This window comes from Desmodus rotundus, chromosome 12, assembly GCF_022682495.2.
Source record: "Desmodus rotundus isolate HL8 chromosome 12, HLdesRot8A.1, whole genome shotgun sequence".
Lineage (NCBI taxonomy): Eukaryota > Metazoa > Chordata > Mammalia > Chiroptera > Phyllostomidae > Desmodus > Desmodus rotundus.
Window position 1 is genome coordinate 71,917,291 of NC_071398.1, and position 27,814 is coordinate 71,945,104.

General features: G+C 41.3%; 1 protein-coding gene across 9 annotated transcripts in view; it reads right to left on the reverse strand.

The window, feature by feature from the left end:
- Positions 1-27,814, reverse strand: part of SRGAP2 (SLIT-ROBO Rho GTPase activating protein 2) — a 242,667-nt gene that overhangs the window by 97,194 nt on the left and 117,659 nt on the right. For all 9 annotated transcript variants that reach the window (XM_045182803.3, XM_024575296.3, XM_045182769.2 and 6 more), the window contains exon 4: positions 25,243-25,405. In XM_045182803.3, coding sequence (XP_045038738.2) covers positions 25,243-25,405 — 163 coding nt within the window. The remainder of the gene's footprint in view (positions 1-25,242; positions 25,406-27,814) is intronic.

Below are 27,814 nucleotides of genomic sequence, written 5' to 3' on the forward strand. Positions count from 1 at the left end.
TACAGAGTTCAGGCAGCAAGAGCCCGAGGAAGGGAGTGGAAAGAGGTTTAAGAGGATGGGTGCTTTCAGGAGTTCCCTTAGTACCAGAGGAGACACAAGGAGCACAGGGAAGGCTCAAACACCCAGGGGAAAGGAAACCATTTTTTGATCCATTCCAAATAACCACCATGATCCAAAACCACTGTTAACATCAAAAAGAAAGCAGCAACATGCCTTCCTGCATTCCTGCCTTTCTATGCCAGGCTGTCCTCTTAACTTGGGGACTGGGGATGAAGAGTGTGGCTGCGGGCTGGCCTCTGCCCCTGGTCATCCCCACCCCCAACTCCTGGGACAATTGAGCTGTGTCTCTGGCATGTGTGGAGCTGCAGGTCATGGCCATATTTAACGAGAACATTCCCTCTCCACGGGCACTACAGGGCTCCTCAAAACGCCCTTTGTGTCACTTTGCCTTTCTCTCCACAAGCCGCCCCCTCCCGGGCTTGACACTAATTTAATCAAGATGTCCTTCGAGTTTGTAGATAGGGTGGACTCGTCAGTTCCGCATTCTTTGTGGCATTAGAGCTTCGAAGCAAAATATGTAGGATTGAAGCCAGCTAGTGGAGGAGATGGGGTCAGAGCCTCCTCGCCAGACCATGTCAACCTTTTGTGTAAACCCTAGGCAGAAAGAGCGCACTGGGTTTGTGATAGAGTCTTACAATTTTTGATTAACCCTAAATATTCCGGAGGTTGAGAAATATTTTCTTAGGCAAGTACACAGACATTCAGAGCAAGGAAAAAACAAGCAAAGGAAAAGAACGAAAGAAAAAAAAGACAGAATTTATTCATCAGCACTGTTTCTAGAATGCAGAACTAGAAAAGAGAGCTTGTTGTCACAATTATGCCTGCTCTTTGTCCCCTAGTCTCCACCCCGCGCACCCATAATTTTGTGAAATCTGAAAACTTCAATTGTCTTAGATAACAATCAGATTTTAATTTAGATTTGCCTCCCTTAGCTGCTCCTGTAGGACACAGTCGATATCTAGAAGAGAATCTCAAAATTGTGGTAGGAAATTCAGCCAGTAAGAAGATAAAGAAATCATCTGGAGCCCTGGAGCCCCACCCAGGTTACCTGATTTCTAGTCTACTGTTCTCCTATGCTGTGGTTTCTCCCTAAGACAACCTCACTGCTTGTCACCACTGTGCTGAGTTGATTTGGAGATACCCAACCCAACTCAGAAGCCTGAGTCTTGTGGACCAGGAGTCAAACCTATTCAAGAGGGAAAGGAGGCGGGTCTAGGGAACTCAGATAACCCACAAGAGGAACTGATTTGGATGTGTGCTGAAATTCCTCTCGTCAACCACCGATCCCTTTTGTCAAAACCTCTGCCTGGGACATACGAGGGGGGACCCAAAATACCCCAGAATTATCTTCTGGAGGGCGGGCCCCTTGTAGTACAGGCTTCTGCCACTAGGTGAGTGTTCTAGGGTCCCCTCTGTATCAGTGCACCAGCTGACCTGTGAGAGGCTCTGCGTGCAGTGTCAGTGAATTTCTTTTGAAGCCTCTTTCAACGTGTTTGCCCATTTCATGGTGGACGATTTACGATCCACGCTGAGCATTCAGCAGTTTGACCCAAACCAGCACGACCCCGGTACCCCACCTTCCCTATTCACCTGACCTTGTCCTGAACAACTTCTTTTGTTTTCCCGGGTGAAAAATGTCCTCAAAGGGAAACATTGTGCTGACGTGAAAGAGGTAAAACAAAAAATGGCAGATGTAGCAAAAGGCATCAAAATGGACAAGTTCAAAAACTGTTTTGAGCAGTGGAGAAAATGTCGATAGGTGTATTGCATCAAATGGAGAGAATTGTGAAGGTAACTGAAGTTTAAACATGTAAGGATAAACATTCAATATTTTAATAAATAAATTCTGGGGGTTTTGCGGTTCCCGCTCATAGAACCCATTCCCTCCATCATCTGCTTGCCAGTCAAAGGGCTATTGTTTCATGACTGGGAAGGGACTTTTTTTTTTTTTTTCCCCAATCCTACCAAGCATGACTGCAGACTATAAGAAATGTATCTTTCATAGCTTTTGGAGCAAAAGAACTTAACGTTCAATTCTGTCTTCTGCCCAGCTCAGGTAGGCAATTGGTCTGCAGTCAGGAACGACCTTAAATGCACAGGCTAATCCCAAAGTCCTGATGTAGTTCTACAAATCCAGTTAACCTCCCAGGCATGAAAAACTGAAGCACCGTTCAGCTCCCTTGCTGACCTGCCCTACAGAAGTTCACTGTCCCCTAGTAAGCCATCATCTCCTCCATGCCCTTGTTTCTTTAAACTTACTTTTCAATTACAGCTGACAGCCAACATTATATGTTAGTTTCAGGTGTAGAGCATAGTGGTCAGACGTTCACATAAGTGAATCACTTACAAAGTGATTCCCTCCAATTCATTAGTCCTGCACCCATTACTACAGTATTATTGACTGCATTCCCTAAACTGTACTTTACAGCCTTGAGACTATTTTGTAACTGACAGTCTGTACTTCTAAATCCCTTCATCCATCCACCCAGCTCCCCAACCCCCTCCCATCTGGAAACCATCAATTTGTTCTCTGTATCTATGAGTCTGTTTCTGTTTCATTTGTTCGTTTGTTTTTGAGATTACACACATAATTGAAATCACATCATATTTGTCTTTGTCTGACTTACTTCACTTAGTATAATACCCTATAGGTCCATCCATGTGTTGCAAGTGGTTAAGATGTCATTCTTTGTCATGGCCAAGTAATATATCATTGTATATATGTCCTATCTCTTCCTTATCCATTCATATTTTTTAAAATTTAATCTTCATTGTATTTTTTTCCATTACCGTTTAGTCCCTTAAACCTCCCTCCCGCCAGCAAGCACCACACTGTTGTCCAGGGGTCCTTTTTACTTTTTGCTCAATCCCTTCACCCCCTAGCCGCCCCCAGCACTAGCTGTCATCTGCTCTCCATCTCTGAGTCTGTCTCTGTTTTGCTTGTTAGTTCAGTGTGTTCATTAGATTGCACATATGTGTGAAATCATATGGCATTTATCTTTCTCTGACTGGCTTATTTCACTTAGTATAATTTTCTCCAGGTCCATCCATACTGTTGCAAAGGATATAATTTTCTTCTTTCACAGCTGAGTAGATTGGAGCATTTAATCCATTTACATTTAAAGTAATTACTGATCCTTAGGTAATTGTTTCCATTTTATTGTTTTCTGATTGTTTTTGTACTTCCCTGTTTCTAATTTTCTTGCTCTCTTCTCTTGTATGTTGATGACTTTCTATAGTGTTGTGTTTGGATTCCTTTCTCTTTATTTCTTGTACGTGTCCTATAGATTTTGGTCTGTGCCTCACGTACACCTGTTTTAAGTTGATGGCCCCCTTAAGTTCAAGCACGTTCTAAACTCACTACCATTTTTACGCACCCCTCCACGTTTATGTTTTTGTCATTACTTAAAAAACTTCTTTTGTGTGTATTTGTGTGAACTCCTTCATTTACCGCTGGAGTGATACATGATCTTTCTACTTTTGCCTTTTAACTTTTGTGTTAGCTCTAGTGTTGGTTGAACCACTGCTTTCCTGTGTGTGCCTTTGTCAGTGAGAATTTTTTTCTTTGTGATATTTTCTTATTTATACTTTTCATTTTTTTCTTTTCCTAAAGATGTTCCTTGCCATGTTGATGCACAGTTTCTGAAACTGTTTTACAAGACTTTGATAATAAAACAAACAAAAAAAGTGTCCCTTTAACATTTCTTGTAATACTAGTTTGTTAGTGATAAACTCCTCCAGCAACTTTTTTTGTCCTGGAATCCCATGCTGTTTCTTAAGGTAAGAAATGAGCCTTTGCCCTTTCCCCTCCCCCTTTTTGCTAACTTGCATATTTTCTCGCTTTTTTAGAAAAGCTGGTAAGAAATGCTTCCCTCAAACTCTAATATTGTAAGACTATGGTCTATAGCTCCGGGTTTTGTGTTAGGGTAGAGAACACTAATGAGACCCAAGAGAGAATGAAACCAGCTGATCTACCAAGTGGCAGAAATTTGGGAAAAGGGTCAGTGGAAGCAGCCTCTGGGATATGGGGAACAGTGTAGCATAACCTATCACCAAATGGTGATCACATCTGCACTGGAGATTAGAAATGGCTCTGGGTTAAACACAAGGAGTTTGGCCAGAGAGTTGTCTAAGAGGAGAAGCAACACCTGCAAACTTCATTTAATGAGACCTGTAACAGGGTGCAGCCAAGGCGGGGGAGTGGGGCGCCCAAATAGGGATTTGTAATGGGGTCCAGAACTCAGTGTGTTCAGAAAATATTAGAGAAAAAAATATATATGATGTCCTCACCCCCACCAGTCTGAGCTGGGGGATGGGACACGTGGAGCAGGGCCACTGAGAGCTGTTTTGTATGGCAACAGCTGTGCAGCTAACCTCTGGCATGGTCATTTAACGTTATCTATAGCTTTTAACTGGTTTCATAGATGCATTAAATAGCCGTGGCCATGCTTTAAGCCAGGGGGATGGGAGTGACTTCAACTCAGGATGTAACTGGGAAGCAACTCCCCCTGATTACACGGCCTGGGCGAGAGCTTGGAGATGATTGGCTCCACCCAATGGGGCCATGGCTGCCTGGATGCACAATGGCAGCCCAGTAAAGCTGGAAGAACACAGGAATGCTGGCAGGTGTAACTGATTGTAGGAGGAGTGGGAAATGGGGCTGCAAAGGAAGACTGGCTCGGGGATTTAAACCCAGGCACTGCAGCCATACCTGGGAAGACCACATGGCTTTGGTGGAGCAGGTTAGGACCACGCGGCTTTGGGGTGCTCCCTTTTGCCATGTGGCTTAGGCAGCAGGAGAGACTTTGCCTGGAAGAAAAGGGGAGCAAGGACTCTTGCTCATGGGCCATGAGGTGCCACATGGCTCTGGATTAACTGGAGATCGAGGCGGCGACACAGCAGTTGGTGCCGGAACCGAGGGGCTGCCCGAACCACGGACTTCGACTTCTTTTCCTGGGATACAGTACCCCCAACTGGGCAAAAGGGAGAAGGAAGGACTGTGTGCGTTTGTGGGTGTTCCAAAGAACTTTAGATTCTAATGAAGACATTAAGTCATTACTCTAAGTCTATATAACTTTTAAATAAATAATCTCTTTCCTTTTCACCAATTTCTAGCATTGAGAGAAGTCTTTCCTCTGGTGGCAGGCAAAGCAAACCTAGTGTGGGGGGTACCCCCGTAGAAAAAGGGGGGATCCTTTTGGTAATAGTATATTGTTCACCCCCAGGGGTCTGTTCTGTAACAGACCTACAATATATTTAATAAAATGAGCTACCCTGGCTCTTAGAAGAGTAACCCATAGGTTACTTAGATACTTAGCAACCTAAGGAAAATATAATTTTTTCCCTGTCTCAGAATTTTTCTAGCATTTAAAAAAATAGCAGAAAAAATAAACCCTTCTCATTCTGATTCCAAATATAGCTGGAATGTCTCTTCCATCTTCTCCATTCCTTTTCCCACTGCCTTAATTCAGGTCCATTCTCTCTTAAATGAACCATTGCAATGGTTTTATAATTGTTCTTGCTTTTCTAATCTCTGTCATACCGAAACCTCTCAGAGTAATCTTTCTAAAGGACAAATCTGTTCATAGCACTCTATTAATAAAATCCATTACTGGAACTGTTTCAGTTAAGAAGCATCCATAGATGCTAAAAGGTAGTGGGCAAAGGATGAGGAGAAATGGGATATTTACATTGTCTCAAAGATTCTCCTCGAAAGATAACTCGAGTGCAAAGTGAAATACAATAACTTAAGTAAAGAAATCTGGCAGACACCGACCTCAACCAGGTAATCAAAATGATCACCACGAGTAATGGGACAAATCCACAAGTGCCTCCCGGCACAATACACCGGGTGAGTAATGCCGTCCCTTCTATGGTATTCCTATCAAAACTGCTAGCCTGAATCTAACCAGGAAGAAATATCAGACAAGCCCAAACCGAGAGACATTTTACTAAATAACTGGCCAGTACTCTTCAAAAGGATCAAGTCATGAATGACAGAGAAAATACCTGAGAGTAGAGGAAACTAAAGCGATGGTGTGAGTTAACACAACGTGTAACTGCGAACTGGACCTTGAACCAGAAATTGAACATCAGTGAGGCAATCAGTGAAAACTTTTTTAAATTTTTATTTTTATTCAATTACAGTTGTCTGCATTTTCTTCCCATCCCTCCACCCCACCCCAGCCGAACCCACCTCCCTCCCCCTTGATTTCGTCCATGTGTCCTTTATAGTAGTTCCTGTAATCCCCTCTCCCCAGCAATTAGTGAAATTTGAATTAGATAAGATTATGGAGTAGTATTTTATCAGTGTTAATTTCCTGATTTCGATGAAATTTTTACTTGTAGCATTAGGGAAGGAGTGTATAAGAACTTTTGTACTGTTTTTGCAACTTTTCGCTACATTTGAACTTATTTCAGAACAAAAAGTTTAGAAAAAATAACATTATGGAGGCTTCCCCTTTGCTGGCTTCCTTTCAGAGCGTAAGCTGTTCAATGTGGCATGCAAGGCCGGCCTCGTCGCTTGCCATCTCCTAAAAGGGTCTGGTGTTCAGCCATCCTCACCCAAAGCACCTATAGTTCTAGAACACTATTCGCTTGTCTCTACCCCCTTGTTTCCTGCACAAGCTGTTTTATCTCCCAGGAATCCCTATATACCCCATCACCACCCCAACTCCTACTCCTCCCTAAGACTCAAATGACTTCATAAGGCAAACTTCACCTCACGCTTCCCTCCACTGAAGAAGTTGTTACTACACTGTATTATCACTGCTTATTTGCATGTCTGTTTCTCCCACTAGACTCTGCGCTCTTAGGTCAGGGGCCATGCCATGCCATCTGCCTAGTACCTGCAATGTGTCACACCGCCAAAACTATGTGTTGCATGAACATGCTGTGTACGCTTTGAACTAGTATAAAACCCCACTTCTGTATAGTGTCTAACAGTTTACAAAGTACTTTTGTAAAAATCCCCACACTTAGAGAACTTCAGAGAGAAATCTTGGAAAGATTAGTCCAAACCCTTGTTTTACAGGTTAGAATACCTAGCCCTCGACAAGGTAAGAAATTAGGTCACAGTGCGACTCAGTGTGAAGCTCAGAGAAGACCCTCACTCCTGGATCAGGGTCTTTTTTGACTCATAAATTACAGTAGGGGCCTCCCACCTTCAGACCAACAACTATCACCACAAGCATGCAGGCAGAAGTGTCTGGCCTTGCATGGTGCTTGGGGAAAACATTTAATAAGTGCTTGTTAAAACCAAGTGAATCACCGGGGAGCAGACCCACAGTTCCTTATTTCCCTCACATTGAACCTGAACAAGGTGTGAATCTCAGGCTCGGCCTAACCAAGACACCTACCTGAGTGCATCTTGTATCAGGAATGCGCAGCTGCAATACACTCGTCTTCGGTGAGGGCCCTAACTTTATACCTGAGACCTTCGATCCAGAGAGCAGGAGCCTGGCTCCTCTCCAGGGCTAGTGAGAAGATGAGGTAGAGACTCTGTCTAGCCCTGAGCTATGTGATACCAGACCAGAGGCAATAAGCACAGATCACATCCTCACATCTAACCTGGAGAAGAAGTCCATCCCATGTGTCAGAAATCCTCTGGTCTGATTGCAATGCCTTTTTAAGATCTTCCTGGCCCAGGAGAGGATATGCACTGATGATTTTAATAATGCCAGCAGGTACAATTAATTTCCATTCCTGATTTTCATATACTGTTATGGGAAGGAGACTGGAAGGACAAAACTCGACTCCAATGGGGCTGCAGCCTGCAGCTCCGGAACAGACACAATGCTCCAAACTCAGCATGGAAAACCTCATCCTGTGTTTCATCAGCAGGACCAGTGCTGACCTATGGATGCTGGGAAGACCTGTGTGGCCTTGGGGGCAAGGGTAGTTCTTTTGTGGCTGGGTAACAGTGACTACAAAATTAAATTAAATTAAATGTAAAAGCCCAGGCAGGATTTAATATGTCTAATGAACACAGTAATTAAGCAGATTTAATCAAAATGATACTAAAATATTCCATGTTGTTTCAAAGAAGAAGATCTATTTTTTTGGTCAATGTGTTCTACATTGAATGTATTCCTAATATAAAGTTTTTTAAAAAATTAATCTATCAAAAAAATTTTAGCCCTGACTGGTGTGGCTTAGTGGGTTGGACATCCTACCGCAAACCAAAGGGTTGCAGGTTTGATTCCTGGTCGGGCACATGCCTGGGTTGCGGGCCAGGGCCCCTGGTTGGGGGCCTGCTAGAAGCGATTGATTGATATTCCTCTTGCACATCGATGCTTCCTCCCTTTCTTCCTCCACCCATCCCTTCCCCTCTCTCTAAAAATAAATAAATACAATCTTTTTTTAAAAAAGAATTTTTTTAATCATGGACATAGACAAAAGTGTGGTGATGGCCAGAGGGAAGGGGGAGTGAGGAATAGGTGGAGGTGGGAAAAGTGGGGGGAAATGGAGATATGTGTAACAGTGTCAAAAATACAAATTAAATAAAAATAAAGAATTTTTTCAAACTAAAGACTTGTTAACGTCGACTAGAAAAAGCTATGTTGATTTACGTAACATTTCTCTTCTAAAGCAGTTTCATATCCGTTCTCAAGGTTACCTTCACACCATTTCCACGAGGCAAATGGGCAAGAAGGATGCTTTAAATTTCTTTTCTTTATTTATTAACTTGAGAGAGAGACAGATCGACATCAATTTGTTGTGCTACTTATTTATGCACTCATGGGTTGGTTGCGTTTTATATGAACCAGAACTGGGAACTGACCCCACAACCTTAGCGTATCAGGAGCACACTCTAACCAACTGAACTTCCCCACTGGGACGAGAAGGATGCTTTTTCATTCCACTCACAGATGGGCACAGAAAGGTCTAGGAAGGTCAAATTCTTATGTGAAGCTCAAGAGAGCTAATGCTAGAGTTGGAAGGGTTTTCTTTCAACTTCCCATGCCAGGAGTATTCTATGGTATTCCTTCTCACGATTATTTGAAAGGATAAGAAAGCGCTTAAAATTCGAGTGGAGGTTCTGTTAGGACACTGCAGTCTCCCAAGACTCAACACTCCACATTTAATGACATTTGCTCAGATCGCATTTTCCCTGACCCCTTCAGAGCACCTATCAAGTCACCTTTTTCTCACTTAGTTTCTACAAGCCATGTTATTTTCGTTTTCCTTTTGCCCATTTTAATTTGCTTTTCCCTCCTCTATGCTGCCTCCTCAAAGTCCTTTCTCTAAGCCTGAACTGCACTTTTCTCTGAATACTCATTCTCATGGCTTCAACTATCAGTTTTATAAGGTTAATTTTCAAATCTCCCTTCCAGCCCTAACCCCCACTGAACCTTCACTCTGCCATGCCTAAAACTGAGCTCAGGGAGCATGGCGTTGGGTCTGAAAGTGAGGAGCGGATGGAAATGAGAAGACTTGGTAGGTTTAACAGGTTTTCTCCCATTATCCAAGACCTGGTTTCTACTACCACTTAACTGGGTGACCTAAGGCAAGTCATTTTTTGCTGGCTCTCAGATGCTTCAAATTACAGGGCTGGAGGAGAATCAGTGGCTCTTTCCCATACTTTTGCCAACAAATGGCAACTCCAACTTCCAAATGCTCAAGCCAAAAAGTTTGGAGTCATTTTCAACTCCTCTTTTTCTAACATGCCACATTCAATTCATCGGCCAATCCTATTGGCTCCATTATCAAAATACACCCCAGAATCTGACCTTTTCTTGCAACCACCACACGGCTACCACTCTGTTCCGTTCCACCATTATCTCCTCCCCAAATTATTTGTAGAAGTCTCCTTAACTGGTTTTCCTTTTCTGCTCCTACCTTGCTCTTCTTTCAGTCTTCTCTTAATACAGAAGCCAGAATATTCCCACTTAAATAGGAGTCAGACTGTTATTTCTCTGTTCCAAACCCTTACGTCACTCTCCAGCCACATCTCCCACCGCCCTTTTTCTTGTCTACTGTACACAGGCCTCATTGCTATTTCTCTAACCAGATAAGCACCCTCCTATCTCTTGGCCTTAGACAAACTGTTTCCTCTGCTTGAAATACCTTTCTCAGAGAGCTAACTAGCAAAATCCCTCATTTCCTTCCAGAATCAGGTCAGATGCCAGTTTATCAATGAAGCCTTACCCGCTACCCTATATCAAACAGCAATATCCTCAGCACTCTCACCCTCTTTCACCCTGCTTTATTTTTGCCATCATCTGGTATATTATATATGTCTGGCTTATTCGTATATTGTGTGTTTCTGCAACTAGAAACATAAGCTCCACGCAGGCAAGGACTTCTTCTGTTCTGTAGTCTGCGGTACCACAGTGCTTTCCGCAGTGCCCGGAACACCAGAGCATACTGTACACGTCTGCTCAGTGACTTAATGGACTTTGATTCGTGGCCAGAACGATGTCACCTCCTGTCAGGTCACTGAGCACTATCTGTAGTTTCTTTGCTGTGCCTCTTACTAAGATCTGGGTTATGTCACTTAGCACGATGCCTCCCTGGTTTACCCCTGTTGTTGTTACAAACTGCAGGATTTCCTTCTTTTTTATGGCTGAATATTCCATTGTATACACAGGGGTGGGCAAAGCAGGTTTACAGTTTTGAGTATGCAAAACACAGGGATTATTTTCATGTTATTTAGCAATTTATTTAGGAACAATTGAAACCTACTTTGTCCAACCCCTGTATACGCCACATTTTCTTTATGCATTCACCCAGCCAAGGACGTGTCGATTCTTTCCACAACTTGGGCACCGCGAATAACGCTGTGATGAACACGATGAGGGTGCGGGTATCAGCATTTCAATTCCTTTGGATATATACCCACGAGTGGAACTGCTGAATCACGTGCAAGTTCAATGTTTAATTTTCTGAGGAACTGCCGTCCTGTGTTTCCTGTGGCCGCACCAGTTCACGGTCCCACCAGAAGTGTCTAAGGACTCCCTACTCTCTACATCCTCACCAATGTCAGTTATTGTTCGTCTTTTTCATAATTTTGGAGCACTTTCTTTCCAGGTTTTACTGATTTCTATAACATTCTGGAACGGAAGAGTAAGGGTATGAGTAATTTTCTTCAGGAAAGATGAGGAAACTGAAACCTAGTAGGGTGGAGGAACTCCACTGAGCCGTGAGGGCCCCGGCCCAGGCACAGCTCTGAAGTCTGGATTCCCAGCTAAGCTCAGACACAATGAGGAAGACAGAAGAGGAAGAAAAAGGGAAAGAAGAAGGGGGAAAAGCCCCATTCCTTCCCTCAAGTCAAATGAAAGTAGGGTATTTCCAAATGAAAGCACAGGCAACCCAGTCCCCCTAAAAACAAGTGATTTCCAAGAAGACACCATGGGATTCTGGCTGCTTCTGAATGTGCCAGAACATGATCCAACAGACAGTCCAAACAGCACAGCCGAAAGACGAAATGCTCTGCAATCGGTAAAAACAACGTCTTCAAAGAAGATGCGATGACATGGGAATAAATGTTTGCTTAAAATATTAAAAAATTACACAGAACTTAATATGCAATATAACCCTAATTTTCTAAAGAAAGTGCACATAGAAAAAAAGATTGAATGAAATACACCTCAGTGTTAATACTGATTCCATCTAATCATTATTTTCTTTATATTATCATATTTTACCGTGTATAACACACTCCTGTGTATGTATACTGTGCATCTATGTTTTTGGCCCAAACTCTCAGGAAAAAGCAAGCTTTCATTTTAATTTTTTAATTCAATTATTTATTTATTTATATTTAGAAACAAAACCAATCATCGTATTCCAGGGTGTTATTGCGCATACAGATATCGATACGGTTTCCAGAGTTACACTCATAACACAAAAGCACAGATAAAAGAATTAAAAACATGTAGATACGGAATTAGTACTACCCATGTATAATGTGCATCCTTATTTTTCCCTCAAAAATTTGGGCAAAAAAGTGTGCATCATACATGGCAAAATAATGTACCTTGTTTTCCCCACAATATCTTGAAATAACATGTATTACTGTTATAATTGTAAAAAATTTAAGCTAAAGCATTTTTAGCTTGCCTCAAAATCAAAGAAAACATAAAACCAGAAAATGTTACTTCTCAGTCATGTCCCTGGGCATTAACAGTAACTACTTAGCGCAACGAGAAGATGGTTTCAAGATCTTGAGACCAGGAGGGGAGATACTCCTGGGTCCCTATGGTCTCTTGAAGACAAGAATTAGTGCAGACAATTAAGATTCATCTGTAATTGGAAGTTCATGTTGAGTAAATACTAGGAAAAGCTGAATATAGACCCAAATGATTTGTGGGGCATGGGTACAATGGGAAACACAGACCCACGAAAGAAAAACCCAAAACACTTAACGGCTCGGCTTAAAAGCAAAGAAGGATAGAGCCAGGGAGAAAAAAGCAAGAGATCAGAGAAAGTCCAGAACTATAAGGAAAGAATATGAGAATGGAAAAACCAAAGATGCTGTCTCAAAAGAAGAATTACAATTTTTTTTCTCATTTGAAATAAAAATCATGCTCAAACAGGGAGAAATTTGAAGAAAAACTACTGACAAAAATAGGAGAATCAAAAGAAGCCAGTCCTCCAAGAAGCAAGGCTGAAAGCAAGGATGCCTAGCCTCTCTGGACAAGCTGGGCAAGACCAGAATCAGAATAGCACAATGGGAAGTCTGGCCTGGCAGGTGCATTTCTAAATAAGCCACTGATTCCTTGTATAAGCACTGGCCCTTTAGCTTATCAATATAATGACTGCCACCTTTGTACTCGGTTAGGCCAAAAAGTTTGTTCAGTTTTTTCTGTAAGATGGCTCTAGTAGTGCTTAGTTGTCTTTAACTTCATTCAAAACAATTTTGTTAGATTGTATTGTGACAGCTGTCATATCAGCATGCATTTAAAAAATTTATCAAAATTGGTGAACTTTTGTGCAGTCATTTTAATACTGAAGATAAAAGAAGATATGCAACATTTTTAGCATATTATGCTTTATTATTTCAAGAAAGGTAAAACCACAGCTGAAATGCAAAAAAAAAAAAATGATTTGTGCAGTGTATGGAGGAGGTGCTGTGACTGAATGAATGTGTCAAAAGTGGTTTGTGAAGTTTCACGGTACTGTTGACATTTTGGCCAAATAATTCTTTGCTGTGGGGCTGTCTCATGCACTGGAAGATGTTTAGTAGCAACACTGGCCTCCATCCACTAGTGGCCAACAGTGAGAGATAGACGACATACTCAAAATATCCACACCGATAGTTATTGGTGAAAATGAAAAACGTGTCTTTCCGTTTATGGAGAAAACCACACGGACTTTTTGGCCAACCCAATATATGGGAGGCAACAGAGCATGGTGACAGAAGAGATGATTCGGGGCTACCTAGGCAAAAATCTCAATTTGGCCACCAACCAGCTGTATAACCTTGAGTCAACTGCTTAACTATTCTACTCCTGTTCTTATCTGTGAGTGGATATGATAAAACCAGTAGCCATCTTAAAGGATTGTTGTGATGATTAACAGGATCAATACATGCAAAGTACTCAGCATAGTCCCTAGGCATGGTCAGCACTCAGTGCCAGTTATAATTATTTTTGTTATTGCTGTGAGTCCTATTAATAAAAAATTGGTACCTAGTCAGCTTCCACACCATTAGCGTAGTTTCTCCAGGGAGTAATAAGTTTCTACAAACTACTATGTATTTGCATGGTGCCTGATGAGCTGTATTAATAATCCTCGCTTTTCCTCAGAGAGGCATCTTGTAGTCAAGAGTAAGAGGTACAGACACACTAAAGAGTAACTTGGCTAGAATTATCATTGATGTTAAAACCATTACATGAATGAATGAATTGGCACCCAACATTTACACCACACATAACAGCAAACAATAGGTGTTTATATCACGTGAAATAAAGTCTAACTGTGAAGCAGAAGAGTTCAGACTGTCATGACCCTAATCTGGGGGTGGAGGGGGGTGTCAATATTTGCATCACTGTTGGTGAGCTGACTAGATAGATACTATAGCCTGATGTGATGTAACATGAAGTACCCCACATTACCTATTGTGCATTCTAGTCAAAAATAAATAGCTTGAATAAATTTAGCCTTTAGAACCAACTTCCAATTTACAGAAAATTCATAACACATGAAGAAGTTAAACAACAATTTAAGGAGCAACCAGACAAATCTAGAAGGTGGGAAAATTTGGTGGACACTTGGCCTTGGTTATTTGACAAATCATTGTCCTGGAAAAGAAACAATACTAGCCCTGATTGGTGTGGCTCAGTGGATTGAGTGCCGCCTGTGAACACAAAGTCTGCTGGTTCGATTCCCAGTCAGGGCACATGCCTGGGTTGTGGGCTGGGTCCCCGGTTGGGGGTGTGTAAGAGGCAACCAATCAATGTATCTCTTGTATATTGATGTTTCTCTCCCTCTTTTTCTCCCTCCCTTCCCCTCTCTCTAAAAATAAATAAATAAAATCTTAAAATAAAAAAACAATACTAGATTAAACTTAAGGGACAAAAAACTAATGTGCACTTGATACTGACTTGGACAAACTAGTTACCAAGCACATTTTTAGGATGATTAGGGAAATGTTTACATTGCATGGGTAGTAGATGGGATAAAAATTTACTGAAATGGAAAGGTGGAGATTTTGATTAAAATAACAGATTATAAAATGGTATGTACAATACAATCTTGTTTTTTTATTATACAGATTGGGGCAAAATTAGGTTTACAGTTGTTCAAATAGAAAATATTACAATAATTAATAATAATACAAGAATAAACTCATGCACACAACACTGTAAACCTACTTTTGCCCCACCTTGTTTTTTCACTTCTGTATTCCCTAATTTTCTATAATGCACAATAACTATAAAATTTTAAAAAGATTATTCAAAAGAATAAGAGCAAAGAGGAAGAGAGGGAGGGAAAAAAGGGACAAAGGGAAGGAGAGGCGGAGAAAAGAGAAGGGAATGCAAGGAGGGAGAGGAAGGCGCGAAGAGAGAGAGAGAAGCAGGTTTTGAACTCACTATCCTTGAAGCTCAGACTGTTAACCAGGTTCAACCATCTGATTTGGCAACAACTGTTTTCCAAGGGTACGTCCTATAAACCCTGAAACACAGGGCGGCAGGGCACTGCAGTAGAAAAGGCAAGAGCATCAGATTCCAACGTCACCTCTTCTTGGTCTCTTACAAAGGAACATTTTACCAAGGTGAGCTTCAATTTTTTCAACTACATAATGGGAAAAACATGACCTTCCAATATAATATTCATAGCAGCATTATTCATAACAGCCTCAAACCAGAGGCTGGTAACTTGAACCTATCAAATGCCATCAACAGTAGAATGGACAAAACTGAGAGTTGCATGTCCCAGGATCCCTTCGGCCCCAGGCCAAAGGGGACTGATGGTCACCCTAGCTGCTGCCTCCTGCAGGGGAGATGGAATTTGGAGTTCAAAGCCTGAGAAGTGAGAGGGCTTGATAAACGACGAGGGCTTTCCATGGACACTCCAGAAAGGCCATGCCATAGGTGAATGGAATTATATTCTAGGAGTAAGGGCAAAACCAAACAGACCCACTTTAACAAAGCGTAAAACCAATTCCCCACAAGTTTGAGGAGGTCAACCAGTAATTGAACTGCTTGGGACAAAACTTACTCCTCAGAGAAAGATAAGCCTATCCAGAGACTGTAACATATCAGCTACAGCAACCAGTATGTCATAAAAAATCAGTAGATGTGAAAAAACAAAGAAATGTGATCAGCAGGGCAGAGACAACTAATAAACAGAAATAGAACCACACATGATGTTAATAATAGGTAAGAAATTTTTAAAATAATTGCCAATTGTTTTAAAAATAACAAATAGAGAAAGGAAAACTTTAGGAGACATTTGGAAAATTAAAAGAAAAAAGGAAAATCATAAAACTAAAAAATACAATACCTAAAATAAAAAATTAATTGGACAGTATTGTAGCAGATTGATGCAACAAAAGATTAGTAAACTTTAGAAGTCATCTAAACAAAAGCACTCGAAAAAAAGAATCTTCCCTCAATGACCTGCGGGTCTATTATCAAACAGCCTAACACATGTGGGGTCAAAGCAAGAAGAGAAAATGGGACAGAAAACATACTTGCCAAAAATTTTCCCTATGAGAAAAACCACTACCCACAGATCCAAGATATTTAGATACTGTACTTATCCAAACCAACTAAACGCAACAAAAACTACACTTAGACTCACCAGAATCAAACTGCTGAAAACCAAAGATAAAGAAAAAACATTAGGGAGTGGGAGGTGGGCTAGGTGGAAGAGAGCAAAGGGGGGGAAATTGGGACAACTTTAATAGAATAACAGTAAGTAAACAAACAAATTTTTTTTAAAAAAGGAAAAATATTAAAAGCAGTCATAAAAACCCCCAAACAATACATCTAGGGGAACAAACAATAAAAATCACAGCTAACTTCTCATCAGAAACAATGGAGGCAAGGAAGCAAGAGAATGACATGTTTAAATTATTGAAAGCATATTACATAATTTGATTTACATAATTAAAAAATAAGCAAATACTTCTATTGCATTACAAGTCAGAATAGTGGCTACTTTTTGGGGAATAATGAGTAGAAGGGGGCAGGCAAATTGAGTGACTCATAAAATACTGTAACATTCTTTTCTTTTTCTGGGTGCTACCTACATAGTTGTCTTCAGTTTGTAAAAATTCACTGAGCTGTACACTTTACAATATGTGTACTTTCTCTACATATTTTATAGTTCCAGAAAAACATAAGGAAAAAAACTTGCAAAATGCACAAAAGGATTAGAGGAAATATACTTAGGGCCTACTGCAGCGTGTAATATTTATAGCAGACCTTTTATAAAAGCTTATTATTATTATTATCATCATCATCATCCCACAGAACATTGGGAGATCTAAGTAGACTGAAAAACCCAAAACTCTCTGGGGGTAAGTTTTACTCCTCACTTTGATTTCAAGCTCTTTTTGGCACCTAGCATAATGCTGTGTTTGCAGTATTCGCTGAAATACTCCTTTTCTAGTTTAGGGTCACATTCAATCACAAGGTTGCATTTAGACACTTTTGTTTTCTGTCCACTATCTCTCTCCTTCCCAGACTCCATATTTTTAAAAATCGTTCGTTGGATTCTCTTAATCATCCCTTAATTTATAAAGACTGAAGTACCATTTACACTTTTAAAGAGATTTTATTTATCTATTTTTAGAGAGATGGGAAGGCAGGGAGAAAGAGAGGGAGAGAAATATCAATCTGTGGTTGCCTCTCACATGCCCTCCACTGGAGACCTGGCCCACAACCCAGGCATATGCCCCGACTGGGATTCGAACCGGTGACCCTTTGGTTTTGCAGGCCAGCACTCAATCTATTAAGCCACACCAGCCAGGACCCATTATTATCTTTTAAACATAGCACCTTAAGCTATTTCAGAAAAGGTAGACAGACACCTGAGAACTAAAACACCACAAAGGCAAACACCAATTAACCCAGGCAAAAGACTGCAGGCATCTTTGCTGCACACATTCCCTCTGAGTTGAATCTAAGTTAAAAAAAAAAAAAGGGGGGGGGAGGGGGCTAGACCACCCAGAGAGAAGGCCCGAGGAAGAGAATACAGATGCTACTGACCCAGTGTCACAGAAATCAAAGCTAAAATGCCAGGAACAGCACTAGCTGCAAAGCCCCCCTCAGTGTTGGCTTTGGCAGCAAACCTGACACCCCTTATCAGTAGCGATACCTTTGAAGTAGCTGGCAGCCTTCCCTCCCTTACTCAAACCAGCTCGGCTTCACATCCTATTCTTGGTTTTCCAAAGAGGATCTCTTCATCAGATATGAGAGAATAAAGCTCGATTAATCAGAACAGATTTTTGCTACCAACTAGATAAAATAGGCAAATGGAGCAGCCGTCTGCAAGCACAGCACGATGCTGTTAGTGACCATGTTATGAGGAGGAAGAAATTCAATCAATAACAGACTCCAAGTTCGGTGGGGGAGGAAGCGGAGGGTCACTGAAAAATCACTCATCTACTCCTTCTCCCAAAGACACCTCCAAGTTAAACCCTTTCTCAGGAGGGCAGAACAAAACCATTGGAAACCTACTCACTTGCCATTATTTCAATCTACAGTTCCTACCAGAAACCTTCAACTACCAGCACCGTGAGTCCTTTCTTCTTTTCCTGTTTATGACAACAACACCGCAGCATATGTCTCCTCACAGAATCATCCTTCTCTCGCCTCACATATGCCGAACAGCTGATTCAAAGACTCCCTAGGAAATCCTACTCCAATGCGAAGAGGATAAACACACAGGTAGGTTACATGTACTGCTTTTACTTTGAAATCTCATTTGTCTTTGTTTATAGCCAGATCCTTGATGCCAAAGGAAATCTGACTGGTCATGGTAATTCTCTTTTTATTTCAGATATTGTATCAGAACTGACTTACTAATGAGAAAAAGACATGTTTGACATCCGAGGACCCTGGAGAGAAGTATTAATGGAGCCTCTTACATTTCTTCTGTAGCACCCTTTTTGCATTTCCCACTTCTGCCAGTGTGACTCATTTATCTGAAGCCAGATTCACCCTTTGTCACCCTCCAAGAATAAAGTCGGAAAACCACAATGGGTTGTCTAGAAAAACTGGTCTAAATGCTCCACCACGGTCTGTTGCAGGGGCAAACACAGCTCACATTCAGATAGGGTCTTAAGACTTCGAGTGTGCTCTGTGCTCTTGGGTTCCCCCCAAATGGAAACCAGAGTATCCAGAACAGTGGTTCTCAACCCTGGCTACGGGCAAGAATCACTTAGGCCCTATTCCAGAGATTCTGATTTAATTGCCCTGGGGTAGGGCCTTGGCATTGTATTTTTTATTATCTTTTAAATCAACTTTATTGAGGTATCAGAAAGATACAATAAAATCTATCCATTTTAAGTATATAGAATGATAAGCTTTGAAAAATGCACATACTCATGTAAACACAACCATAATTAAAATTGTATAATATTTCCACAAGCCCACAAGCTCCTAGGTGTCTCTTTGCAGTGAACCCTTCACTCCCACACTGGCCTCGAGGCAATCACTGCTTTGCTTTCTATCACCACAGATCAGAGTTACCTTTTACAGAATTTCACATAAATGGACTCACGCAGGATGTTCGCATTGTGTCTGGCTTCTTTTTAATGGTGGAATGTTTTGAGAATTCACCTACATTACTGTATCTATCAGCACTTCGTTTCTTTTTATTGCTGAGTAGTATTCGTACATGGATATACCACCTATGTTTTTCCATTCATCTGTTGATGGATATTTGAGTTGTTTCCACTTTTGGCTACTATGAATAAAATATCAGCATCCAATGGCAGCTATAACAAATTACTGCAAACTTGGTTGCTTAAAACAACACGCATTTACTTCTTTACAGTCCTGGAGGTCAGAAGTCCAAAACCAATTTCACTAGGCCGAACCCAAGGTATCAGCAAGGCTGTGTTCCCTTAGGATGCTCTCGGGCAGAACTCATTTCCTTGCCTTTTCTACCATCTTTTCCGGCTGCATTCCTTGTGGCTCATGGCCTCGCCCTCCATCTTCAAAGTCAGCCGCCTAGCATCTTTTCTCCGTGACTCCTCTCTCTGCTTCTATCACATGGCTTTCTTCTCTTCGTCTGCGATCTCCCTCCATGTCCTCCTTATGTGAACAGTTGTGATCACATTTAGGGTCCACTGGGATAATCAAGCATGATGTCTCCATCACAAGACCCTCAAATTCTTCATATGTACTGTCTTACATGAATAGGGTAGAGTTCACAGGTTCCAGGAATAGAACATGGACATTTTGGGGGCGGGGCCTTATTCAACCCACAACAAAAACTATTAGGAAAATTCAGGTACAAGTCTTTGTGTAGACACATGCTCTTATTCCTCTCGGGTACATACCTAGACACGGAATTTCTGGGTCATGTGGTAAGTACATATTTACCTTCAGAAAAACCTGTCGAGCTATTTTCTGAAGTGTTTGTACCACTTCTCATTCTCACTAGCAACATGAGAATTCCATCTGTCCTCACTAATAGTTGGTACTGTCAGTCCTTTTCATTTTAACCATTCTAGCGATAGGCTATATATCTAGAGATATGCTACACAGCATAGCCCCTTATAGTTTTATTTTGCATTTCCCGGATGAGTAATGATATTAAGCATCTTATGTGCTTATCGGCCATTTGTTTTTACATTTCTTCTTTAGATATTCTCCCAGTCTGTGGCTTATCTCTCATTTTCTTAACAGTGTCTTTCTAAGAGCAAACGTCCATGAATTGGTGGTCCAATTTATCTTTTTCTTTTATAGTTCACGCTTTTTATAGTCTAAAAAAAAATCTTTGACTATTTAAGGTCACAAAGATTTTTTAAAAAATCCCCAAGAGACTCTCACGCACAGGCAAAGTCAAAGCTGCCGGTCCATCGGGAATCTGACCCAGCTTTCTCAACTCAACTTGCCTTTCTTCCCTGAACCTTAGCATAATAAAGAGAAGACAGAAGTACAGTTAACTGGAATGCTATTAAAAAACAGAATGCGATTGAGAGTCTTAGGACAATGGACCAGCTTCTGAACCTAAATGTGAGCAGCCGACAGGGGCTGAAAACAGCGGCCTGGAAAGCAAAGTCAAGGTACTTTAAGTGCGTTCCAGTTAAATGAGAAAAGGCAGAGAGGAGAGGATTGCCTTCTCCCCTCTGGGAAGAAAGCACACCCAAGTTTATTTCAGCTTGTGCTGAGAAAGTGGGGAAAACTACTTCTCCTTTTGGTGGGATTCTTTAGAACGTGTCTCTTACAGAGACAACATGGAACTGGAGTGTTTGGCCACCGTTTTTTTAAGCCACTGCATTAAAAAATGAAGGTGGCAGCAATAATATTTGCCTAAACCTTGGTTCCAACAGGGGTTAGACAGACTGAGCTTTCATTCCAGGAGAGATGTCAGGAGCAGCAAATGGGCTCCATTTCCCCTGGAGTCCAGGACAAAGTGGGTCTGTTTCTCCGCTGCGGACAGGAGGCTACTTTCTCCAGATGTTATATTTAGCTGAAGGAATCCTCCACGGTTTCATGCAAATGTAAAATATGTCCCTGCAGACACAACCACAAACCAGAGGGCCAGCAGGGAGCATCCCTTAAGGGGTTTCAGTAGCATAGAGGGGCCAATTGTGCAACCATCCTGACATCCCCAAATTAGCTGAGTTAGCTGTGAGCCAGACTTTTGGCCAGTTCTCACATTTAATGAGTCTTTGTTTCCCTCTTACTAGAGATTCTGTCCCCAAGGAGAAAAACGCTGCCCTATTCCCCTCTCAGCTTCCAGCTGCCTGCCCAGACAGCAGGTAGAAGAAACAACCCCATGTTGATGTTTAACACCTCCATGCCCTTTGAAGGTCTGTGTGCAAGAGAAAAGGTTAGATTAATTCTGTAACTAAGTGAAATACCTGGATTCAATAGAAAAGAGTAAGAAAATCTGGAATGCCCTCTATTCTATACCTAGAAAGTCCTAATGGGACATATAGATGGGAACCTTGAGTTCTAAAGCCAAATAATTTGATTTAAATACTAGCTTTACCTCTTTTTTGCTTCATGTCTCTAAGCCTCGGTTTCCTCCTTCATTAAATACGGACAGTAACAGTACCTACCTTATGGAATTACTGTAAGGATTAAATAAGGTAGTTGTACATAAAGTGTTTAACATTGTACCCGGCACATAAATTTTTTTTAATGTTTGTTTTTATTATCATAACCTGTGCCAGTGAATCAAGTTCTTTAGATTAAGAAGAATACGGAGGAAGAAGAGGAGAAGGAGATAACCCATGTTGTTAGCCAGTGACTTACAGATTCAAATTTGTGTAAAACTTAGGTGAATTGTCATGGGTACCCACCGCTGAACCTGAAATAAAGGTATCCTTTCTGAAGCCGGTGTCTCCAGAGAAATGTGGATTTTCCTTTTGCTGCTGGAAGCGCATTTGCAGGTAAAATATAAGGTGTATCTAGTTTATACATTTGGATTCCACTTTGACGCCTCTTGGCTGCTGGCCACTGTAGATAACAGAATCTGAATGCTTCATTCCTCACAAAATTCGGTCTTCAGTTGCTTAAGTGAGCGCCCTCTCCGTACCCACGTCCACTTTTATCTGTCCTTACCTCAGGAACTGCAACTTACCGACCACAGTCCAAGGTCACCAACAACCACCAGAAGAAGACCCCCAGTGTAGAATGCCCTTGTCACCGTAGAATTACAGTGTATTAGATTTCAAAACCCTCATAGAGGTCACAAAACTTTAGGGAACTGAGGTGCAGGAAGGAGAAGTAATCAGCCAAGGTGTTAGAGTTACTAGCAGAGCTGAGCCCAGGAGAAAAGGTCACTTGGAAAAGGCCTCTGCTCTGAGGACACAAGCCAAGCCCTGGAAGCTTCACCGAACTGAAAGGGTAGCCGGGTACATTCTTTAGTTCTCTTATCTGATCACTGTATCTTAATCAGTGGGATTCTAATCCTCCACGTGCAACACACTTGAAACAAAAGAGGCTGAAAGTAAGGGTATGAAGAGAAAATGCTTCTTTGCCCATTACTAGAAAGCAGAGAGGCTCTCAGCCAGCCAAAACACCATCAATATACAATTATGATCTGCCAAGCCAGCTTCTACTTTGGAGTTCTCTATCTACGTTGGACCCCAAGGGAGAGAGGAAAGAGATTATCCGCCCCTGTGGGATAGAAACACTAGCTATTCAACCTCTATATACATACCTCTAATCAACTGGGATTTAACTGATAAAATTTATAAGGATCAAGAGAAAACCCTATGATCTGCAAAACTGTAACAACTGTAGGACTAAATCTCACAAACATAATGTTGAATGTGAGGAACCAGACACAAAAAAGTACCAACTAATTTCTGCTATTCAAAGTTAGGGCAACTGTTACCCTTGGGGTTTGGGGACCCCTCTCCTAAATCCCTGATGACTAGAAAAACGAACAGGGGACCCTTCTGGGGGTACTGAGACATTCTGTTTCTTAGTCTGGGAGCTGGTTACCGAGCATGTTCAGTTTGTAAAAATGCATTTAGCTGTGAGCTCATGAGATGTGTATGCGTCTTCAGTAAAAATGTAATATATAAACAGCCCCGTGAGTTATTTAGAAACACACAGCTTAAGAAGGTCGGCCCTGAGACAATGGCTAGGAATATAATTCACAGGTGACTTTTCCTTCCGGAGGGCAAATGCCCCATGTTTTATGTATATGTCCTGCAGTTAGGCCTTTGGAGAAATGTGAAGGGCACCTGAGGAACCGGGAAATCTCACGGCTTTGATGACTGGTTGCCTTCAACCCAGACATCTCTGAGATCCGCAGGGGCTCTAAGACTCTGAGCTAGGTTTTCCCCTGAACTTCTAAAGCTGGGAGAAAGGGGAGTTGAGAAATTGGGTGACATCTAGGTAGCTGAACATCTCTCACAAAAGTTTTTTCTTAGATGAACACAGAAAATAAAGGAGAAAACTACCAGCCAAACCCTTCCCTTCTATGGTTTAAGAGGCTGTTGGGGTCATGAAGGAGAGCTGAACTGGTATCCGATTACTATCAAGGTTCCAGCTAAACAGGCTTTAAATTTTTGTAATAAAAATTGTACATATTTAAAGTATAAAACATGATGATTTTATATATATACATATATATGTATATACATACACACAGAGTGAAATGATTTCTATAGTCATACTAATTAACATATCTCCTTGCATAGTTACCTTTCTGTGTGTACGTATGTGAAAAAAAGCACCTGAAATCTACTCTCTTAACTCACTTCCAGTATTCGGTACTGTATTATTAACTACAGTCATTTATTTTAGTCACATACACACATCACCAAGTGTTGCAGGACAATTCAAATCAATGACGAGCAAGCCGTAGCAGATGCTACAACCACGAGGAGACGGTGAAATGGACCCCGGCCCCTAAATGTAGCAGGGCCTCAACCACAGCACAGCCGGGCCGCTAAAAATAGCCAGGGAGGGCTGGGAGGAGTTATCTTTCTCTTCCTTCTTTTCGTTGTCAGATGGTTGTACCCTTAATATCCTGTGTCTGAGACACAGGGAAAGCCCCTTCACAGATGTAATTATGTTGAAAGATTCTAAATCATTTATTTTTTTTTCACACTATTATAAACAGAAGAAATTGGGTTCCAATTACAGACCTAGTGAGACCTGGACAACTTCCTAATGTTAAGAACTGAAAAACTGAACAAGAGCTATGGCTATTACTGACCCCAGTTCTGTTTCCTGAAGTCCTTTCCCTCCCAGACTCAAATTTTCACACTGAATTTTGTCAAATGAGAACCAATGAATTCCCCATACATGAAACAAATAAAGTAGCCCTATATAGCCTCTTTACACCTGTAACTTGTGCGAAGATTATTTGCTTTCTGAAATGTCTTCTGTGTATCTCAGGACTTCAGTGTTAAACATAGTACATCACGTACAATGACTGAGGCCTCTGCCACCATTTGTTACCAAAATTCCCGACGAAATGACTCCATTGAGGGTCCAGGTTGAAAGCGCTTAGAAAAGAAGTTGCTGGGTTTCCAAGAGCCTAGTTCCACTACTGACAGGCAAGGTGAATTTGGCACTAATTTCTTAAGATTATCATAATTACTTTTGAGTTTTTCCTTGATCAAATTTTTCAACTTACACCCAAGGAACTGTGACAAACAACTGAGCTTCAAAAAGCAAGCAGGGACCCAAAGACAACAACGTCATATAAATATATGTGAATTTGCTAAACGAACTAGAAGGAAAAAACATGAAGTGGTACTAAAGGTCTCTGAATCTTAACAGCTTTGCAAATTGCACATGGAAATCGATCAAGCACAGGTATTATGAATACACACAGATTATGAATTATGCTACCAATCCTGGAGGTGTACCTTGCAAGTAGTTATTTTCCTGGACCTACTAGTAGTTCAGCTCAGAACGGAAGAAAAGAATGCCAATTTAATCTTTTTTCTCCATGTGTACATGGTAGGGAATGACCAATGGCAGGCCTTGTGAGTGAGCAGATAAGATATTCTTTCTCTTGCTCACAAACTTGTGTCACTGCTCCACCCAAGTATCTCTATGGCCAGAAGTAGCTGTGTACCTTTTTAAAGAGTCTTCCTGAGTCCTCGCTGACTTGAACAAATCGAGGAATGATATTATTCAGGTAGATGTCACTCAGTGTGGTGTGGTCCCTGCTCTCCCGCTTCACCTGGTTTAAGAGGAGATTCCAGCAGTTGACTGGAGAGAGAACATTCTGATCCTTCCTGCACAGAAACAGCGAGAAAAAAAACCATAGTTAGTAAGCAGCCAGGGTCAACATCTATGGCTACAGCCCACATCACAAAACCACAGCGATCAGGTCAACCCAGAAATAAAGATATTTTTCCCGAACTCTGCACCTCTACTTTTCCCTTTTCCTAAAAACTCAATGAAGAAAAAGGAGAAAATAAGAATAACAAGGAGAGGGAAGGGAGAAGAGAAGCAGGATTATCTGTTGACCATCCATTGAGTGGAACCTGTAGGAAGTTGGTGAATGCTTTATGTGCATCTCCTCATCTAAGTGCCATCATTTCACTCTGGAAAAAAAAAGAATTACCATTATCCCCATTTTACTGAGTAGAAAACCTGCCCGCAGCTAGTGAGAAGGAGTCACCGAGTCAGTAAGGTGGAGCCAGGGACTGAAACCACAGTTCTGTGTTGTCTGACTAGAAAAAGGTCTAGGCTATCTCATGCCAAGTCCGTTCCTTAGCCACGAAGTCATCTGGTATCCTAGGGTTAGAGACCAAAGTTAAAGATTTTGTCTGGAGACAAAATCACTAGAGCACTACAGACTAAATCTCCACACATTTAGCTATGGTGGTATTCATAGGATTCCATGAATACCACGTTGGAGGCAGTTGCCATGAAGAAGTCGCTAGAAACTCTTCAGTCCCATTGAACACATGTAAGGAGGCTTTGGTTTCACCGAATGAGCCATTATTCCATGTCCCATACAACCTAGAGCACAAGCATACCCAAACACATGTATTCCTAAAACTTCCATAGCCTGCGTGGAACAGTAAACCAAGATGCTCATTTCTAATGAAAACATTGGGATCCCAAAGAATTAGTCTCTACTCAGCTCGCAGCACCAATTTTAAACAACAGAAATTTTGCATCTGCAAGATGGATCTCTTTAAGGGGAGAAACAGAAAGTAGGGGTTGCCTGTGGTACTATTTATCAAGGGCTTACCACGTATTTGGCACATGGCTGGGCCCATGTTGTTTAACTTGAACCCTATGACAACCTGATTAAGTGGGTGTTGTTAACCACATTCAGCAGAAGAGGAAAGTTGGACTGAGAAAGGTTAAATATCTGGGTCAAAGTCACAAAGCTAAAAAGTGGCAATGCTAGAATTCAAAACCAAGTCTTGTAATTGCAAAGAAAATACTGTTAATCGCTATAAAGAATCACAACCTGCTCACTCCCCTTCCCCCTATTCACTCCCTACTGTCAGACTCTTCAGTGCAAAGAAAGTGGCTGGAGAGTGTCCTGGTTCTTGAGTCAGTACTGCCTCCACTCAGGGCTGGAGGCTGCCCAGCACCTGTGATCTGTAGAGCATGCAATTCAACATGGGCTCTTCCAGTTGCTATAAGGTAACTATTAACAAATAATCACGCCACACCCACTCTGGCTTCAGAACACACCAGACCATTAAATCAAGTATCAGTCTAACCAGCACCAAGAAGGTGCATCAAACCAATGACTATTAGAGTCCAAATTGAAACTGTTCTATACTGCCTCCCACCTCCACCCTCTGCCCCACACTTGTATCACATTGCAATTCTGTGGTCAAAATCCCTGACACTTATGTGCCGACCACTACTGTAACATTATGTCCACTTACCTTCCTAGGGAAATTAAAAGATTTCTATAGAAATAAAATATATACACTAGCCAAGAGAGATACATGTAATTAACCTACTCCTTTCAAAATGTTTGGCATCTGGTCCTGACCGGTGTAGTTCATTTGGTTGGGCGACATCCTGCAAAGCAGAAGTTTCTGGTTCGATATCCGGTTGGGGCACATGCCTGTGTCACAGGTTTGGTCCCCAGTCTGGGTGCATAAGAGAGGCAACTGATGTTTTTCTCCCCCTCTTTCTCCCTCCCTTCCTGTCTCTCTTAAAAACAAACAAATAAAATCTATGAAAAATATTTAGTATCTGAAAAAGGTAAATAGAAAATAATCTTAAATTCAAAATGCCGAGACATTTGAATACATGCATTCAGTGACATCTGATGTTTCCATTGCAAGAAAACTTTCAAAACAATTCCAAATCAGTTTCAGTTACAAAGCCCTAAATAATCTAATTTATACATTTATTGGGTGGCGAGATATCCATGTCTTCAGGAAGCATGGAATAATTTATCAGGCACTTGTATTTGCTTTGTAAAAGGGCAGATCTTATCAGACCTTAACTTTATGACTGGTTTCAACCTGCTTCTTATGAATGAACAGGAATTGGTGGTCTCTGCTAATTCTTTTCCTACAGCGCTTTACACACATAAAAACAATTCAACCACACAAACAGATAAACATCTGTATCTTATAAACAAATGAACAAAGTAAAGTATTAGGGGCTTTAGTGGTTATAAAAGTGCTTAAGTCATAGTGCAGCGTGGGGGACAGAGA